We start from the raw sequence: 20,925 nt of genomic DNA, 5'->3' as shown, positions 1-20,925 counted from the left end.
CTTGTGTGTGTAGTTCAGCATCAGTTCCAGTTAGAATTATTTCGGCCTTTCTGAATCCTGACAGGATGGCTTCTGTTGTCACTGAAGTCCAGGCTTTGTCAATCCATTCAGTGACTTCCAGGAAAGTTGCACTCTCCCAGTTGCTGTGAAGCTGTGTTCTCCATCACCGCTTTTCGCCAGTCCCTCACAAGTTTCTCGCTCACTCCAAACTTTCTTTCTGCTGCTCAATTACCATTTTTGGCTGAATATTTCACTACTTGCAGCAGGACAGAGTTTTTTTTTTTTTTTCTGCAGGAGACATGTGCAGTAGGAGTAGCAGATACTTGCACACAAGTCTAGAGCCTTTCACAGCTTCAGTGTGAACATTTTAATATAGAAGTTGCACCGGATTATAAGTCACAGGACCACCCAAACCATGAAAAAAACTGTGACTTATAGTCTGAAAAATATGGTCTTAGTGCATAAAGTATACATTTACAATCATAATAGGCATGCAATTAATCAAATTTGGCTTATTTAGCTTAATATGTGCAATTTATTAATCTTTTGGGGAGTTACAGGTGATTTTAAAGGTCATGTTATAATGTTGTTACCTCCTCAAAAACATACTTGGAGTTGTGTTTTGTTTCATTCACACATTTGAGTAACCCTTTATTTATTATTATTGGTCTGTCTACATCTCCAAAACTCAAAATGCTCTTTTCCACCTTGAGCTGTTATGAAGTAGTTCACAGTTAATAACTCAAGGTCTGTTTTTGATCAGGAAACAACATTATAACATAGATCAGAAAATAGTGTAATACAGGCCATTTAAAAGTACAATTTTTAGTCTCAGAATAATTCATTTTACATTCTGAAGTCTTTCTTAATTTAGCAAATAGGATTCTGGCTGGAATTTGGAGTCAGAACATCTAAATAATTACATTTAAATCATACTGGCCTCATGGTATAACTATCAAATTGAGTTTTTTGCCTCGTTTGTCATTGGTTCTGTCCTTAGAGTTTAGATCGGGCCCAGAAAATCCAACCTGACTCAGCTCGAGCTAATACTGTCTGAACACAACAAGGACCCAAAGCCCATGCACTCATAGAACCAGGGTTATGTTAAGTAAATTGAGTTTTTACCTTTCCTGCCGAGTTTTAATAGCAGACCCGCTCTGTTGTCTGAACGGGCTTGCGCAAAGAACCTAAATTCTGTCTGTCCTCGACCAATCAGAACCATTTTTACAGCCAAATAAACACAAACTTCCCAAACCATTCTACTGACAAAAGCTGTTTCTTTTTATATTTTCAAAAAATTCTTGAACTTCTTGGAGGCTGATGCTTTGTTTGTATGCAGCACTTCTGGTATTCAGTCACATAGGTCCTCTGTACTTGACATTGTGTTCAGATTAAGTTAACAAAAAAATCACGATGAAGTTGCCTCATTAACTCATGCAACAAAGGTTAAATTTAGTGACGCTAAGGACCTTATACTTCAAATAGTCCCTCACTTATCCCTCTCTTTATAATATTATAAAAGCAATTCCTTCTAATGTTATAAAGTTCTCTACACATCTAAGCTTTTCTGATCTTGTTTCTTATTTCAGCTTTAAAGTGTCTTTACTGTGCAACCTTTAAAAACATCAAGTAACCCTTCCTCTTCTTTCATGTTGTAGATACTTTAAGAAGTTCCAGTACTGTGGATACGCCCCCCATGTGCGCAGCTGTAAGCCCAACACAGATGGCATCTCTTCGTTTGAGGACCTGCTTGCTAACATCGTCCTCCGAGTGTTTGTTTGGGTCGTATCTGCAACCACGTGCTTCGGGAACATCTTTGTGATCTGCATGAGGTCCTACATCCGCTCTGAGAACAAGCTCCATGCCATGTGCATCATCTCCCTCTGCTGTGAGTGTGTCTGTAGGAATTCTAATAACATTAATATAACATTCAGGGTCCCCTGTGAGCTGTGGACACTGGGACCCTCTGTCAGGAGAATGGACCCAGTGCCCAAAAATGTCCATAAACTGTTGTTGGAAATTGTTGGAGAACTACAGTACATAATAGCCTTAATAGGATTCTATGGTGTTGTAAAGATTTTATCAGGTGAGCACTTGGAGTAGTTGCGGCAGTTCCAAACCTATGAAATATACTGATGAAAATGTGTTTTTAAGAAAGAAAGAAAGAAAGAAACTTTAAGAAATTTTATTGATATCAACATTTTGTGATGCTCAGCGACTACAACATGACTAGACACACAACAATTTCTTTATCTAGTAAGATTGTGAAACCTATAATGTGTATGTGTTTTAACCCTCTCAGGCTCAAATTAATTTTTAGTATCAGGAAAAATCTGATATTTGGGGAAAATTATAATATGGGGTAGTAATATACAATTCTGACTTTTTTATCCTTTGTAAACAAAAAAAGTATTTTGCACTTCTGGCAGGCCGTTTGCATGTAGCCATTCTTGCACAGTCTGCATTGCCCACGTTTATCAGCATGGATGGGAAAAAAGGTTCCTGAGTAAAACAAGCTCATATAATATGGATGTGGAGTAAGTAGGTAATTGGAATTTAGCTGTTGCAAATCTGCAACGCCTGCCTGGAGAGGGTTAACTTTCAGTTGTATACGTGCACTATTTAACTTTTCTGATGAAGTGTCCGCCTTTTTTCCCACATTTCTTCACATTATCAAATCAAACTGTAATGAAAGAACTGTCAGTGGTGTCCATAATTATTAACATGGCTTGTTCTCTCCAAGCAATTTTCATCTGTCTCGCCAGAACTTTATAAGTCATTTTAACCTTTTTTATAGTTTGCTCCAGTAGGTTTCATATCATCTTGATTTGCTTATGCAGTGTTTGTTTGCGCAAGATACATATTTATATCAGAATGGAAATTATTTGCTTATCTACACACAGTGTGAAATATACTTAAAGAACAGATATTATGCATTTTGTGGCTTTAAAGATATTGGTAGTCACATTGGTACCACATTTTCTAACTTAAAATATTGTCCGCATATGGAAAATATTCTTTATAAACTTCACCTCCATGTCCAATGAGGTACTTAGACATTGGAGCTCCCTCTGCTGTCACCAATGGGAATTAACAAAAGTAATTTAAGCCTGAATGATGCTGTTCTAATACAGCCGTGCATTCATGTTATTAGTTTCTTTTCTCAGACCAAGAGTTTGTTTTCATACCTGACAGTTTTGACAGTTTCGTCTTCCTCAGAGTGGTCACGCGATGTTGCTGTGACATGTCCGGTCAGCTGATTTATGCAGGTTTTGGCGCTGTCTTTCTACCGGTGGAGACAGGAGGACAGTAACCTAATAACATAAATTATTGGAAGACCAAATGAACTTATTGGACTATTGAGCCATGTGTTCATTGTGAGCACAAATTGACCACAGAATGAGTTTAGTGATAGACTATGGGTTTTATCTATGGCAGCGCACCTAAAAGGCCTTTTTCACAAATTATATCAGGTGGTGATTCCAATATCGACCCATTCCCTCTATGCCCATGTGTTGTTCCCATGATTGTCCTTGAAAGTAAAATGAAAATCGAATTAGAAACCTCAGTTATCAGTCATAGGGGGACACGCTGTTGGACTTGGTGTTGTCAATTGTATTGCAGTTTATAAACCAATAATGCCGAATTTTACAGCTATTACTTTAATATTTAAGTGCATACAACCCAGCTTCATAAATATACATACATTCACTAAAGGTGCACTGTGTCACCTTTATCATGGTGGGTCTGCCTGCTTGTTTCCATGGAGAAGTTATTACTTTGCTTGTAATGCTCCACAACATGGCAATAAAAGCATCTATCCACATTAGAGTATGGATTGGGTCAAAATTTTTTGTCCAAGCCTGGCCCACATCCGACAGAAGAATGATCGAATCCTACCCGAGCCTGACACAGTTAAAAATCGCACTATTTTCATAGGCCTTCTAATGGACACAGAGACTCAAAATACAAACTCTGGATATAGCGATCCTTTTCCAGAGATATCCATAGAAATTGTCCTCCGCAAATAATAACATCCAGTCCACAAAACTGCACAGTAAATTCAGTTTGGAGCGTTAAAAGTAAAAAGGTGAGAGTAGTTCCACATGTATGTCTGTTTACATCCACACAGCGCATAGGCTGTGTTGAAGCTGCAGATTAGCAATAGTGACTCTGCTGGCTTATGCTTTAAAAATCCTGTATCTGAAGTATCGCGCCACAATTCACAAATAATAATACACAGTTTTGAATTGTATCTACACTAGAAGTGCAGTGCTGTGGTCTTTTGAATAGTTTAGGGTCGTATTACTGTAAACAGCGGACGCTCTGATGTGTCCGAGTTTGACCTGAGCCTGAACATAAGTTCTAAATATATGTCCAAACCCATTGGGTTCTAGCGGGTCAGACTTCGATTGGGTTTCCATGCTCTAATCCACATGTAGACAAGCAGGTGAGACTCCAAAGCCAAGTTACAGGTCAGATCTTTGGAGAGGCAAGTCCACTCACAGTGAGAATGCATGTTTTTTCAAAATACTTTAAGACGTTTTATATATACTAGTATTGAGCACACCAGAATATAATTTGCGTCAACAAAATTTTTACAAAATTTTAAAATTGTACATATATAGGCCACACCTGAATATAAGCCACTGGTGTCCACGTCGTCAAGGACGTTTTCAAGTTCAGGCCATCTGCTTCTATCGCCCCTGAAAGTTTTTGTCGTCTTTTGGCATTGAGTCAGTTCGTCACGCTGCCGTCGCCAAAATCTCACCATCGACTCACTGAGCTCGCGTGCAGTAGCTCTGTTTCCTTCTTCTACAGCCACTTCAGTTGTCGTTAACTTAAAAGCTGCATCATTTGCATTTCTTCCTGTGTTTTCCATGAGGAGGGTGTGTGTATGAAGCGCAAAATAACTAAAATCTTCCTCGGCGCATCACCTCCGTCTCTCCCTGCACTCTATGACACATGTCTCCTGCAGAAAGAGCCGCTGTCCTGTTTTGTCTTCATGTCAGTGTTTTGTAGAATTTCAGCAGATTTCAGTCTCTCCTGGGGGCAGGGCTAATTCTATCAATCAGGTATGAGTGGATGTCTGGCTACTGAAGTTTGAGACCTTTCTTCTTGTCATTTATGCACTCACCTGCATTTACGCATACGGGTAAGACGTATGTCCCTCACTAGTGTTAATTTTGCATCACAACTTATTTTATCACTCGGCGATAAACTATTTGACTGCGCTGACAACATCACTAGCTAATGCTGCACCTTCATGTTAACCCTAGATCCATGTGTGACTGCACAGACAGCGGCTTTTTCTGCACTCACGCTGCTCGCACATCTGCTTTGTTGCCAAACCATAGAGCGTAAATATGAATGGAAAGTGTGCCAAACAAAGAATCCATCCATATATTCGCTGCATTGTTTTATAAGCCGCAGGGTTTAAAGTGTGAGAAAAAGTAGCTGCTTATAGTCCGGAAATGATGGTATATAAACAGGTGAATGAAACAAAACACAACTACGGGTATGTTTTTGATGAGGAAAGAACATTATAACACAGATCAGAAGCATAATATGGACCCTTTTAACATATTTCTTCTCTGCATTCACTGGCATAGCAGCTAATAGTTCACGACAATGGAATACCAATACATATTCAACAGAGCTCTACTACAGGTTAAAAATGCATGGCACATTGAATGAATATCAGCACTGGAGAGGCGATAAGCCAGTCTCTCAATAAGGCTACCAGGTGGAGCAAGTATGTTGTTATGAATATGCAAAAGCATTATTACTGCTATCAGCTTTGTTTCCATTATATTCACAAGTGAGTAGGTGTAGTCATTATCATCACATTATCACTTTATGACCTTTATGATATTATAGTTTGAATACCACGGAGTTTTTTGTTCGGATAAAGATCTGTGAAAACTATACAAAAACACATTCTGCTCAAATGGAAATTCTTGGATGGCATTTAAAGACAATGGTTGGTACAGTTTTCAAATTAAGTTATACAAATGCAAAAAAAAAGTGAGGCGTGCTTCGAACAAGAGAAGAATGTTATGGTGATTTGAATGGCTTTGGTGAATATAGTATACATTTTTATCTTCTTCAAAGGTTATTTTCTATGTTAATGTTTCCTCATAATAAACATACCTGGAGTTGTATTTTGTTTCATTCACACATATTTAATACACAAGCCCTGCATATTTAGACATTTTATTTTTATTTTAAAGTCCATACACCTTGATTCTTCTCTGTATTTTTTAAACTCCATACATGTTCACTGTGATAATTTTGATAATTTCAGTCCTAAAATGGCCAGTCTTTACTGAACAAAAGGTGAAAAGTAACTTGAAAACAACCGCAGCATCACAAGGTGGAACGTAATGTTTTGAGCTTTGGAGATGTAGACAGACTAATAATAAGGGGTTATTGCAACATGTATGAAAACATGAGTCTTACCTAGACTTTTTGATGAAGTAACAACATTATAACATGTCTTAAAGCTCAAAAGAATCCATGTGGTGTAATATAGGACCTTTAAAAAAAATAAAAAAAATAACCCATGTTCTTTTTGGTTTTTGGTTTTTGAACAGACCCCATGATAGACTAGTGTTTAGCTTAATGTATTTATTTATGGTTACTGTGGTAGTTAGGTATTGTGTTATTTGTTGTGCCTGTACACTTTAATGTTTGTCCTGTCTTGTCTAGGCAAGGCAAGGCAAGTTTATTTGTATAGCACAATTCGTACACAAAGTAATTCAAAGTGCTTTACAGAATAAGAAATACATTAAAATCATAATAAAAACAAATCAAAACATAAATAATCATGAAGATTAAAATTAAAAAAGAGAGACATAAATTGGAGAGAAGAGTGCGGAATGAAAACCTTTCAGTTATATGCACAGTTAAACAGAAATGTTTTGAGTCTGGATTTAAACAGCGTCACAGAAGAGTCTGTCTCACATGTTCAGGAAGACTGTTCCAGGTTTTAGCTGCATGAACCTGAAACGCTGACTCCCCTTGTTTAGTTCTGACTCTGGGCACCAGCAGGAGGCCGGTCCCTGAGCTCCTCAGAGTGCGAGATGGTTCATATGACACTAACATGTCACAGATGTACTTTGGTGCTCGGCCATGGAGAGACTTGTACACAAGCAGAGCTGCTTTAAAGTCTATTCTCTGAGGCACAGGAAGCCAGTGCAGAGACCTGAGCACAGGACTTATGTGCTCGTACTTCCTAGTTCGAGTAAGGACCCGAGCTGCAGCGTTCTGGATGTTCTGCAGCGTCTCACAGCTCGTTTGGAGAGACCAGTGAGCAGACCATTACAGTAGTCTAACCTACTGGAGACAAATGCATGGATAAGTTTCTCCAAGTCTGCTTTAGACAGTAAACCTTTGATTTTTGCTATGTTTTTTAGATGGTAAAAGGCTGCAGATGTTATTGATTTTATGTGACTGTTAAAGTTCAAGTCTGAGTCCATTATTACCCCTAGATTTCTTGCCTGATTTGAAGGTTTTAGAGCGAGAGACTGGAGGTGACTGCTGACACTGTCCCTTTGTTTCTGTGGACCAAACACTATGACTTCAGTCTTGTCAGAGTTTAGCTGGAGAAAGTTGTTTTGCATCCACACACTGATCTGTTGGATGCAGTGACCAAGTGAGTCCACTGGTCCATAGTCTCCTGCTGCCAGAGAGACGTAGATCTGAGTGTCATCTGCATAATTGTGGTAGGACACATTATTGCTGCTTATTAACTGGCCTAATGGCAGCATGTAGAGATTGAACAACAGGGGGCCCAGGATTGACCCCTGAGGCACCCCACAGGTCAGGGCCATGTGATCTGAGACACAGTTTCCAATTTCAACAAAATACTTCCTGTCTTCTAGATAGGACTTGAACCAGTTTAGTACAGAACCAGAGATGCCCACCCAGTCCTCTAGTCTCTGTAAGAGGATCCCATGATCGACAGTGTCAAAAGCAGCACTCAGATCTAACAGGATCAAGACTGAGACTTTGCCTGCATCAGTGTTCAGGCGGATGTCATTTGTCACCTTGATAAGCGCAGTCTCAGTGCTGTGGTGGGCTCTAAAACCTGACTGGAAAACATCAAAGGAGTTGTTCATTTGGAGAAAGTTCGTAAGCTGTTGGTAAACAGCTTTTTCAAGGACTTTGCCAAAAAACGGCAGATTTAAGATGGGTCGGAAATTGTTCAGTACTGTGGCATCAAGACTGCTCTTCTTTAGGAGAGGCTTAATGACCGCAGTTTTCAACGCGTTTGGGAATGTTCCAGATTGAAGTGACATGTTAACTATGTGAGTGAGTGGTGAAAGTAAACTGTTGAGGACGGACTTTAGAAATCTAGTGGGTAACATGTCCAGGCAGCAAGTAGATGAACTCAGACTGGTAACGATCTCTAAAACAGTTTTGTCAGTTACAGGTGCAAAGTGACTTCAGCTCTAAGTGTCTCTGTGGTTTCATGCTTGTTATTTGTGTTGTGGAATTGATGGCATTTTTGATGCCCTGAACTTTGTCATTAAAGAAAACTGCAAACTCATTACATTTAGATGTGGAAATTAGTTCTAGTGGCAGTGGAGCTGGAGGGTTTGTTAATCTGTTCACTGTTGCAAACAGGACACGAGAGTTGTTACTGCAATTACCAATAATGTCCGAAAAATACTTCTCTCTTGTTTTACTCAAAGTGTAGTTGTACATATGCATTGTTCCTCTGTAAATCTCATAATGAACCTGGAGGTTTGACTTGCGCCATTTCCGCTCAGCCTTCCGGCACTCCCTTTTCTGAGTCATCATTCCTCCACGGAGCTTTTTGCCTATCTTTAACCACTTTAACCTTTATCGGGGCGATGGCATCCAGAACATTCAAAACACTCAAAGTCACAGAGTTCAACACATCATCAACATTAGAACATGAGGCAATTTCAAAATGTATCATTTCCATGAACAGTGCACCTGTGTTATCATTTATGTGTCTCCTTCGAACAACTGTAGGAGCAGCCGGTGGTTTGGGAATAACAGACAGGTCAAAGAAGACACAGAAATGATCAGACAGAGCAACATCAACCACATTGACATTTGAAATATTTACACCCTTTGTAATGAGCAGGTCCAGAGTGTGCCCTCTGTTGTGAGTGGGCTCACTGACATGCTGAGTCAGACCAAAAGTTTCAAGGACAACACTAAGCTCTTTGGCATTTTTGTCACACACACATTATCCACATGTACATTAAAATCACCTGTAATGACTAAACCATCAAAGTCTGTGCAAACAACTGAAAGCATCTCAGTAAAATCATCAATAAAACTTTGACAGTGCTGAGGAGGTTTGTATATGACTATGTAGAGTATGGACGGTGATTGTTTTAGCTCCATTTTGAAGGAAACATACTCAAATGATGAAAACACCCCAAATGACAACCTGTGTGTAACCAAATGATCTCTAAAAAATGCACACACTCCTCCACCCTTTTTATTTGCTCGTGTTTCAGATTCAAATTTGAAGTTGGGAGGGGTTGATTCCACTAGCACTGCATGACCTGTGTTTTTGTCAAGCCATGTTTCAGTTAAAAACATAAAGTCAAGATTAAAAGAAGAAATAAAATCATGAATTAGAAATGATTTGTTACATAAAGATCTGACATTGAGCACAGCAAGTTTCTGATTAGTTTCAGTAGGACTGGATGTTATCTTCTTACAGGGAACGTGAACTAAATTTCTCTGATTAGACAGTCTAACTGTCCTTCTTTTAATCTGTCTACGTGTTGTAACTGGAGAGATATGGCTCCATCGCAGGGCCCCAGCCTGATATTACCTTTATCATGACTGTATGTCCTGGGACAGCAGAGGCCCTGTGCGTCCTAGCTCTTGGTGATAACAGCTCTGGGGAAAGGCGGGGGAGGGCGAGCAGGGGAGAGTTTGGGTAGTGACCAGGTGAGGGACCAGGTGAGGGCCGAGGAGGTGGCCGAGGAGGTGGAATACAGGGAGGTTTGGGTGAGGACCAGGTGAGGGCCGAGGAGGTAAGGAGTAGGGACCGAGGACCGAGGAGGTGGAGTAGGGGGAGGTTTGGGTGAGGGGAGAGCTGAGAGAGTCTCTGGTGGTGAAACAGGCACAGTTTTGTATGGGGGAGAGTTCAGCATAGTTGATGTCAGAACCCTTGACCGTGCTATATTAGGTGTGAGAGGAACCATCTTGATTCCCGATCTGATGAGGCTTTCTAGATGGTTGGGCAGTGCCATGGGTGAAGGTGGGGAGGAGAAGGAGAGTGAAGAGTCCGTTGATGGAGTAGATGTAGCAATGGGGACTCCAGGCTGGTCTGTGGGCAGCGGAGGTGATGGGTGTGCTGTCTACACACCAGACAGTGAGAAATGTAATTTTGATTCCTTTTTATGTCTAGTACAGTGGTCTCCAACCTTTTTCCTCTGATGAGCTACCTTTACAAAACGAAAATGCCAGAGAGCTATTCATTTTAACAATCGCAGAAAATAACTTGTACATAAGAGCCATGGCAAGACTTCAGTGGGGTACAGTTCAGTAAAACATAAAACATAAACCATAATTTATTTATGAGTACACCAAATCAGGCATCAAAATGATAGTTTTACAATAATAATGGGCAACAGAGATTTAATTCATCAAATTTGAGTTATTCAGGACAATATGTGTAATTCAAAAATCCCTTGGCAAGCTACTTGAAAAGGGGTGGAAAGCGACTATTTGCTCCTGAGCTACAGGTTGGTGATGCCTGGTCAATAAAGCTGACTTTGACTTTTGACTTCGTGATGTCTCCTATAGCTTGAAGCCTGTAGAGTTACTCATGATACTAACACGTGTCTAACTGTCACGGCTTAAAAACAGTTGATCAATTGTACAGTAGAGTGCACACGCTGGTTCTATCAAACAAAATAAATGTAACACTGACTGCCCATCTTCTGGTTCCAGAAGTACATTTCCTATTCATTTTTCCCATAGACTTTCCATAGACAGTTTTACTTGTGTCAAAAAACATTTTACCTTCCAAGAATCGCTTTCCAACATCATTTGTCAATCTGTAAAAATAATGATAAGGGGCAATATTTGTGGATTTGTATTTTGGTCTAAATCTCCCATAGCGTTCTATATAATAGGCCCTTGTCCACCATCTGACCATCTGAGGTTGTAGCGTCATCAAAATCTAGAACATGAACACAACCTATACTATCCTTATTGGAGAGGCCAAAGTGGAAAAGTCAAGCCATAGCTTCCTCACATTCTGAACATACAGCGTATACTTGTTACCTTAAGAACCACAGGTGTGCACTTTCCTGGGCTGACAGCACTGTTGCATCCATTATAAAACTGCGAGCAACAGAGCACATGCTGTGAATGTACAACCTGTCTGCACAAGAACAAGTGTGAAAAAGCATGAGATACAAGGAACGGCTTTTTATACAATATTCACAAGCAGTCAAAAAGTTGGACACATTTATATATATATATATTTTTTTTTTTGTGTGTGTGTAATGCACTTACTACACAAAATGTGAAAGTTAAGCTTTTGTTTTTTGTATTAGTTTTTCGTTACCAGTACTTACTGAATTGTTTATCGGTTCCAACTTTGAACCAAATTTTGGTACCCAGCCTATCCGCGCAGCCTATAGGCCTTCTGTGTAGCTCCACTTATATGGTGTACAACACTAAAATATTTGAATGTATCTGATATATTTTTAAATCTTAAATTATAAGCCTAAATTTCTTTTACCAAACAGAAAGTAAATCAGAAGTAATGCAAAAAAATGTAACTCTGTCACATATGTGGGACAATATTGCATTACATAATATTACACTGCAACTGGCAATAGGTATTACTATTTTAAAGTAACTTGCCCATTGGTCCCAGTTGAGGACAGAGAGGGAATCCCAGAAAGTCCTTAAAATTCTCACAACACATTTCATCTGAGACAAACTGCTGTTGATTGGAACTGTAGTAAAAGTAAAAGCAGGCCTGTGAATGTATTATTGTGAGTGTCATGGCACTACAATACTTCAAATGCTGTTTGCTGTAATGCTAGTTTAGGTTTAATCCTCATCTAGTCCAGGACTACTTCTAACTACTTTCTTCTTGGTCCCCGTTTAGTCCCAATTTTGATGTGATGTATTTGCCCAAGACTCATATTATCTTAAGCCCAGTTCCACCAGTGATGTTTGGGATTGATTAAAAACAGCAACCCTTCACTGAGATAAATGCTTAACCAACTTTGCTACAGTCTCCACATTAACTGTTATCGGTCACCATTTGTCTGCCATTTCTCATATTGTGTTTTTTTTTTTTCTTACCTCAGCTTTTAACTTCCTTGAAATGATCTCACGCTCTGCTTTTTAGGCGCAGACGGACTGATGGGCATCTACCTGTTTATGATTGGTGCTTACGATCTGAAGTTCCGTGGGGAGTACAACCGGCATGCCCAGGCTTGGATGGACAGCAGCCAGTGCCAGGTGATTGGCTCCCTGGCCATGCTGTCTACTGAAGTATCGGTCCTGCTCCTCACCTACCTCACCCTGGAGAAGTACATCTGCATCGTGTACCCATTCCAGTACCTGACACCCGGCTGGAGGCGCACAGTCACCATCCTCTTTGGGATATGGGTCTTTGGGTTCATGATAGCCTTCTTCCCGTTGGTGTGTAAAGGGCTTTTCCGGAACTTCTACGGGACGAACGGGGTGTGCTTTCCGCTACATGCAGAGCAGCCGGAGACTCTATGGGCTCATGTGTACTCCATTGTGATATTTCTTGGTAAGTAAAGGGCAAGTTTATTGTCATCTTTGTATAGTGATATTGAATGGTAAAACATTTTAAATAACTTGGTGTACTTACAAAACATTTCAAGTGGAGGGTTCACCATCTACTTGGAAAAAAAAGAAAGAAAAGATATCACAGGGGAATGAAAAACATCACAGGTTTCTGTAGAATGATCAAATCACTTAAAAGGTTAGATTAAATTAATTTTGTTATAAATCGTAGGTGACCAGTGAGATCTGTGTAAAAAAAGAAAGATATCATTCTGGATTTCCAGGCAACTTGTATTTCTCAATTAATTCTCAATACTCCCTTAATAATATATGTCTTACACAAACTTATTACAATTTAGAAGAGAGATTGATATGGGAGCTATGGAATGTTTATATCTTTTCAACTTTTTCTTTTTAAAGTTTGGCATTCTGTATCATTTGCTGGAAGGTAACTCACACTGAGTCAGCAAAATATGAAACTGACATCCATTTAGCCATCCATTTTCTTCCACTTATCCTCTTGCCGGGTCACGGGGGCAGCAGTGTGAACAGGGACTCCCAGACTTCCTTCACTCCGGACACTTCACCTCCAGCTCCTCTGAGGGAACCCCAAGGCGTTCCCAGGCCAATCGAGAAACATAGTCCCTCCAGCATGTCCTAGGTCTCCTCGGAACACCCTCCGCAAGAGGCGCCCAGGAGGCATCTGGAACAGATGGAACAGATGCATCTGGAACAGATGCCTCCTGAGCCACCTCTGCTGGCTCCTCTCGACGTGGAGGAGCAGCGGCTCTACTCCGACCTCCTCCTGTGTGACTGAGCTCCTCACCCTATCTCTAAGGGAATGCCCAGCAATCCTGCAGAGGAAATTCATTTCAGCCTATTGGATCTGCACTCTTGTCCTTTCGGTCATTACCGAAAGGACAAGGGCGCAGAAACTCTTTCATACAGAAACTCTTTCATACAGAAACTCTTTCATACAGAAACTCTTTCATACAGAAACTCTTTCTTCATACTTTATTGTGACTAATTTAAGTATAGTTATTTTAAAATGTTACCCACTTTATTTTTGCAGGTCTGAACTTGGCTGCATTCCTCATCATCGTGCTCTCCTATGCCAGTATGTTCTACAACATCCAGAGGACAGGAACACAGACCACCAAGTACAGCAATCACATCAAGAAGGAGGTGACCATTGCCAAGCGCTTCTTCTCTATCGTCATCACAGACTCACTCTGCTGGATCCCCATCTTCATCCTCAAGATCCTGTCCCTGCTCCAAGTGGACATTCCAGGTACTGCACTCCTTCATTTTACAGGAAGAAATGGTAGTCGGATGTGACTGGGTTTTAGTTGGTGTTGATTGGTGGATCTATAGTTTCTAAATCAAAATATCGTTATTAGGACTAGAGAAGCTGCATTTTAAACTACCTTATTTTTTGAACTATAAGGCCCACCTGATTATGAGGCGCAATATCAATAATGTAGGATTCTCTCATCTGTTTTCATACATAAGGTGCACTGGATTATAAGGTGCATTAAGCAAAACAAACGGACGACACTTGAGCCTGATCCCTTAGCCCAGGCATCCACGATCCATTGGCAGATCGGGATGTAATTCGCCCGGCATTGCCTCCCTGTCTTGGTGAATGTGGATTATGAATGTGAATGTGGGTGGATAATTTACGTTTGTTTTTTTATTTCCTACGAGGAGGACTCAAATATACATTGAGTAATAATGTGTTTGATGCAGGTTTGTTTACTGAAACAAAACTTAAAACCACATGACTAATTTGCCTAAACCACATCTTCAGAGCACACAACTCAGTGAAATATGAGTGTTCTCTCTGTGACAGAAGATGTGCTGCAGTGGATGAGTCTGTTCTGTGCTTGGAGATGGTATATGTGAAATTCTTCAGACATTATAAGTCTGCAGGTCACACACATAGACCATATAGTGCGGCTTCGCTTACCAAAGTTGTACTAAAACATTTTGACAGATTTTTGAGCTCCCTGTACCACATAAATTCAATTCATGGTCAGTAAGCACAACCAGAATTAATACATAAGGCGCACTGGATTATAAGGCACGCTGTCGATTTTTGAGAAAATTAAAGGATTTTAAGTATACCTTATAATCTGAAAAATACAGTAATTTATTCAATATAATCTTTTCATTTTAATGGACAAACTGACATGGTTTAGATTTGGAGGAGGTACTAACTACAAACCCCAAATTTTCTATCTATATGAAGGTTAAGCTACTGGAAAACCTGTTCAGTTATGATATTAGTAGCTTTTTCTTAGCAGCAAGACTACAGGCTACATGCAGTTCCTTTAACAACTGTTTTTTAGAGATAGAAATTGCCTTGTCCCTTAAAGGTTGTATAGAGGATTTTCCAAGGAACGAGAAATCCAGCGACTGTTTGTCCTTTTTCAAATGTTGCGCATGCGTGAAACCACCCCCCCTCCCCTACAGCTCCTACGTAGAAACGCCTCCTCCCGCCTCCTCTTTACGCCAGAAACAGGTTTGTTTACAGCCGGTGAGCTGCACATGATTTGTAAACAACTAACTACAGTGTTGGTTAGGCAAGACGGAGAAGTGAGGAGCGGGGGGAAGAGCGGAACGGGCAGCGGGGACAGGAGCAGGAAAGGGGTTCAGAGAAGAGTGCGCGGAGATTCAGTGCGAATGAACTAGCTACAACACGCAGCAGCAAGCGGACTCTTTCTTTGCCTTGAAAATTACGTTTTCAGACATAGGATATCGCTTTCGTGTCCTGAAAAACGTTTGACTAGCTCTTGGAAATAAAGTACGTTTTCATAATAAGCAGAAGTGACCTGTCCAGGAGTAATTTGGCGACCAGTGCGTCAGTCTTTAGACCCTGCGTCTGCTTCAGTCGCGCCATCGCTGGAATGAATCTATAAGAATCCCCTTGTCTTCTTCTTTCAGCAATCTGAAAAACTGACTTTCTTTTGCGGCTAACTGCTCCTGGATTCTTGTCTGCCATTGCAACAAACTTTGTGCTAACTGCGAGGAAGATATAGGTAAAAAAAAGCTGCTAAGAACTGTTGCGTTGGTGGAGTAAACAGCGTCTGTGCGGCTTGCGTCTGTGGACTGCGTGACAGTCGTACGTAAACCACGTACCTGCGGCGCGCAGGCAAGTCAGTTACACTAGAAACGTAGGGAGTTTGATTGACAGCCTGTCAGCTCACAGATAACGAGGCAGTGTCGTTATCTATTGGCAAATGTTTAGCCCCACCACGTCCAGAGTTGATGAATTTTTATTCTCTTTTTTTTGGTCATCATAATTACAAGGCTACTGCACCTCTATAATGCTATCATTGACAACTTGAAACAAAAAAAATCCTCCATACAACCTTTAAGAGCAGAAGTGTAGCAAAATACAGTTTTAACGTGGACACTTGAAAGTTGCACTGGGATTGAAGAATCCACCCGAGGACTTTAAAACCAGACTGACTTTCTGTGTTTGAATGTCATGGCTGGAAAAGCGAACACCGCTGGAATAAATGGAAAACAGCAAGAAGGGCATCTGGAGAAATATAAGCATCATTTCAATTATTTGCTGAAATTACACCGTTTTCCTCCAGTATTGTTTCTTAACTTTCATTCACGCCTTGATTAAGCTTGGTGGAAATGATCACGTTATCCCAGCGGAAATCAAAATTATACCACATCTTTTAATGAGAGTTCAAAAGTTTTAATTATTGTAATGCGTGAAAGATTCAAACTTAAATAATTAAACTGTAGCAACTTTGGAACAATTTGCCCTTGAGGATAACTGAGCAATATCTGTTAAAATGATATACTGGTGGATCTAATCTATTAACGCAGGTTTTTCTAATTGGCTTCCCAGTTGAGTTCTGAATGTTGCTCATTTATTGCCTAATTGCCTTGGAAGGATGTTTTGGTTTAGAAAAAAATGACTGTACGATCTTGCTTCTACTACCCATCCCCTCACCCTGCACCTCCACAGGCCGCCTCATCTGAAATAATACGGTTTGAGGGAGTCGGTTTCCTTCAGCGAGAAGTCTATTCTGTTGTATAAAGAAGTAGTTAAGGTTTCATGAGGAGCTATAGAAAATCAATACGCTTTGCTACAATTTATAATCCTGCTCTTAAGTTGAAATCTATTACGAGTGCTTCCATTGTCTTTTTATTGGCTTTTCAAGACAAAGAAAACAACACATTGGACTGCGTTTTATGTGAGAAGATTCCAAGTTTGTGCTAAAGAACAAAGAGTATCTGGTATGTTTATAGAATGACATAAAAACACTGGTTTGACTAGAATAAATATTTTTTACCAGCAACTTTTTTTCTTGCAACGGGTAATGACGTCCAGTGTTGGGAAGGTTACTTTTAAAATGTATTCCCCTGCAGATTACAGATTACATACCCCAAAATGTAGTTTGTAACGTAATCCATTAAATTACTTAAAGTGAGTAACGTAATCTGAATACTTGATTTGCTGTAGAGAAGCAAAGACGAGGATACTTAACCGTATTAAAAATATTATTGATAGAAAAGGAGGAGACACGTCAGCACAGCATGATTTAGTCCTGTTTAGACCTGGTTTTTAGTCCTGTTTAGATCTAGTTTAGACCTGGTTTTAGCTCTGGTTTAAACCTGGTTTTAGTCCTGGTTTAGTCCTGGTTTAGACCTGGTTTAGATCTAGTTTAGACCTGGTTTGGACCTGGTTTTAGTCCTGATTTAGTCCTGGTTTAGATCTAGTTTAGACCTGGTTTTAGTCCTGGTTTAGGTCTAGTTTAGACCTGGTTTTAGTCCTGGTTTAGATCTAGTTTAGACCTGGTTTAGCTCTAGTTTAGACCTGGTTTAGATCTAGTTTAGACCTGGTTTTAGTCCTGGTTTAACCTGGTTTTAGTTTAGACCTGGTTTTAGTCCTGGTTTAGATCTAGTTTAGACCTGGTTTGGACCTGGTTTTAGTCCTGATTTAGTCCTGGTTTAGATCTAGTTTAGACCTGGTTTTAGTCCTGGTTTAGATCTAGTTTAGACCTGGTTTTAGTCCTGGTTTAGATCTAGTTTAGACCTGGTTTAGCTCTGGTTTAAACCTGGTTTTAGTCCTGGTTTAGACCTGGTTTTAGTCCTGGTTTAGATCTAGTTTAGACCTGGTTTGGACCTGGTTTTAGTCCTGATTTAGTCCTGGTTTAGATCTAGTTTAGACCTGGTTTTAGTCCTGGTTTAGTCCTGGTTTAGACCTGGTTTAGATCTAGTTTAGACCTGGTTTTAGTCCTGGTTTAGACCTGGTTTTAGTCCTGGTTTAGATCTAGTTTAGACCTGGTTTGGACCTGGTTTTAGTCCTGATTTAGTCCTGGTTTAGATCTAGTTTAGACCTGGTTTTAGTCCTGGTTTAGATCTAGTTTAGACCTGGTTTAGCTCTGGTTTAAACCTGGTTTTAGTCCTGGTTTAGTCCTGGTTTAGACCTGGTTTAGACCTGGTTTTAGTCCTGGTTTAGATCTAGTTTAGACCTGGTTTTAGTCCTGGTTTAGATCTAGTTTAGACCTGGTTTAGCTCTAGTTTAGACCTGGATTTAGTCCTGATTTAGTCCTGGTTTAGACCTGGTTTAGATCTAGTTTAGACCTGGTTTGGACCTGGTTTTAGTCCTGATTTAGTCCTGGTTTAGATCTAGTTTAGACCTGGTTTTAGTCCTGGTTTAGATCTAGTTTAGACCTGGTTTTAGTCCTGGTTTAGATCTAGTTTAGACCTGGTTTTAGTCCTGGTTTAGATCTAGTTTAGACCTGGTTTGGACCTGGTTTTAGTCCTGATTTACTCCTGGTTTAGATCTAGTTTAGACCTGGTTTTAGTCCTGGTTTAGATCTAGTTTAGACCTGGTTTAGCTCTGGTTTAAACCTGGTTTTAGTCCTGGTTTAGACCTGGTTTAGATCTAGTTTAGACCTGGTTTGGACCTGGTTTTAGCCCTGATTTAGTCCTGGTTTAGACCTGGTTTATTTTCCAGCAATGAGTGGAATTCCAAAAAATAAATAAATAAATGAAAATGATGTGAAAACAGGAAAATATCGCCGTGTAATCCATTTATTTCAACAAAGTAACTGTAATCCAATTACCACTCATTGAAACTGTAACTGTAACCGAATACAGTTACTCATAAGTTGTACTCTGATTACGTAACTCCAGTACATGTAATCCGTTACTCCCCGACACTGGTGACATCGCAATACCAACATTTCAAGCTGGATTTCAATACTACTCATATACTGAATACCACTTTCGATACCTCAATGATAGTGAAAAAATACTCCGTTCTTTAGACAATGGAGCGTAAATTTCAACACAAAATAATATCATCTGTACCATGGGGTCTGATAAAATTCAAGATCATTCTAAACCTGTTCAAGAAGGTCAGATTTTGTCCTGTTAATGTGTTTTCGAGTATCGATACTTCCTCAAATGAGTATCTAGTTTAAGTCTTGATTAGTATGTCGTTTTTGATACTTTTGACAACACTGCTTGCTTATTTCTTTTATTACTTTTTCATAATTGGCTTTAAAAAGATGTGACAGTGGTGATATTAATGCCCAAATATCTAAAGTCCTCACCAGTCCATTAAAATTCAACATTTTATTTTGTTTCAGAAGAACATTTACTTAATATGATCGTAGCCACCAATTTGGATTTATTAATTACGTAACCGGTAATTTCCCCATAATCCGTGTATCATTTGTTTTTTCAAAATAAAAAAAAAAAATAAAAAAAAATAAAAAACACACGAAAAAACAACTAATTTCTTCATTATTTTTCACCAAAACCAAAATGATAAGATAACGATTAGTTTTTTTCCATTTTTGATTTTTTTGTTAAAATGAATAATGGGAAAAACAGATAACAGTCGTTTCCCGTTTCCATGACTTAAACTGGAATACCGGACTTTTGCACCGCATATGGACTGAACCAGGACTGAACTGGGACTAAACCGGTCTCAGTCCTGGTCTCAGTCCTGGTCTCAGTCCCGGTCTGGTCCCAGTCTGGTCCCAATCTGGTCCTGGTTTCAGTCCTGATCAACCGACAGTCTACGTGGGCGTACCTCCGGACCCGTCCCAACACTCCTGGTTCGGTCCTGGTTTAGTTTTGGTTTAGTCCTGGTTTAGGACTGAGACCGGGACCAGACCAGGATCAGGACAGAGACCGGGAATAAGGCTGGGACGGAGACCGTGACCAGACTGAGACCAGACCGGGACTGAGACCGGGACCAGACCGGCACAAGATCAGGACTGAGAGTGAGACTAGACCGGGACCATACCAGGACTGAGACCGGTTTAGTCCTGGTTTAGTCCTGGTTTAGACCTGGTAGACCTGGTTTAGTTCCGGTTTAGTCCTGGGTTAGATCTGTTTTAGTCCTTTGTGTTTTTGTTGCTTGTTTTTCTTGGTCTGTTTTTCTTTCTCTCTGACCTGTTGTTTTCCTTTGTTTTTTTTGTTTTTTTGGGGGGGTATTGATGTTGCTTCAGAGTGTTGTGAATGTGTCTCTCTTCTTCCTGTTTGTCTTATTAATCTGTTTTAATGCTATTTCTGTCAAATAATGACGGAGAGTTTGTGGGCTGTGGGATGTTCCGATGTCCATAAGAGGCATTGGTCAGTGTGGGTTTGTTTTCTGTGTATTTTTATTACATATATTGTGTTCATATATTTATATTTATTACATATATTCTGCTAAAATGGATACAGCAAGTCTCTAGTACTTGAAGTTCATATCCAATTCTCTTGTGAGTTGAACAGGTACATGATCGCTTTGTTGAGTTAAGTTTCACTGCTTAATACTCTATAAGTATCTTGCTGGGAAAAAAGAAAAACAAGTCTTCCTTGAGTAGCTATTGTGTGGATTAGAGTATAATGTACATTCTTTTTCTCTTGTATTATTACTTCTCAATGGGTCTATTAATCCAAGGACCATTATTGTACTGTATTATTCAACACTCAAGATCGATTTGTTGGTGGTCCTTTTTCTAATGGTAATCTATCCAATTTCCTCCTTTTTCTTCTACAAAAGGTTTTCATTTTCTCTCTAATATTGCCACTCCCCTTCTTTTCCCAGAAGACATGATTTTTCCAAACCCAATGCAATTTTTTATGTTCCTCTTTGCTTAAATTTGTTCCTTG

At 39.8% G+C, this 20,925-nt stretch overlaps 1 protein-coding gene across 1 annotated transcript in view; it reads left to right on the top strand.

Annotated features, from left to right (window-relative positions):
• The window catches only part of rxfp1 (relaxin family peptide receptor 1), a 181,038-nt gene that overhangs the window by 158,534 nt on the left and 1,579 nt on the right, over positions 1–20,925 (top strand). Inside the window, exons 15-17 of the mRNA XM_055159625.1 lie at positions 1,659–1,888; positions 12,374–12,784; positions 13,853–14,071. Coding sequence (XP_055015600.1) covers positions 1,659–1,888; positions 12,374–12,784; positions 13,853–14,071 — 860 coding nt within the window. The remainder of the gene's footprint in view (positions 1–1,658; positions 1,889–12,373; positions 12,785–13,852; positions 14,072–20,925) is intronic.

This window comes from Boleophthalmus pectinirostris, unplaced genomic scaffold (genome assembly GCF_026225935.1).
Source record: "Boleophthalmus pectinirostris isolate CB_2022bp ecotype Guang Dong unplaced genomic scaffold, ASM2622593v1 HiC_scaffold_23, whole genome shotgun sequence".
NCBI classification, from domain to species: Eukaryota; Metazoa; Chordata; class Actinopteri; order Gobiiformes; family Gobiidae; genus Boleophthalmus; species Boleophthalmus pectinirostris.
The sequence above is the reverse complement of the archived record's forward strand: the minus strand, read 5'-3'. Positions and strand labels throughout refer to the sequence as shown.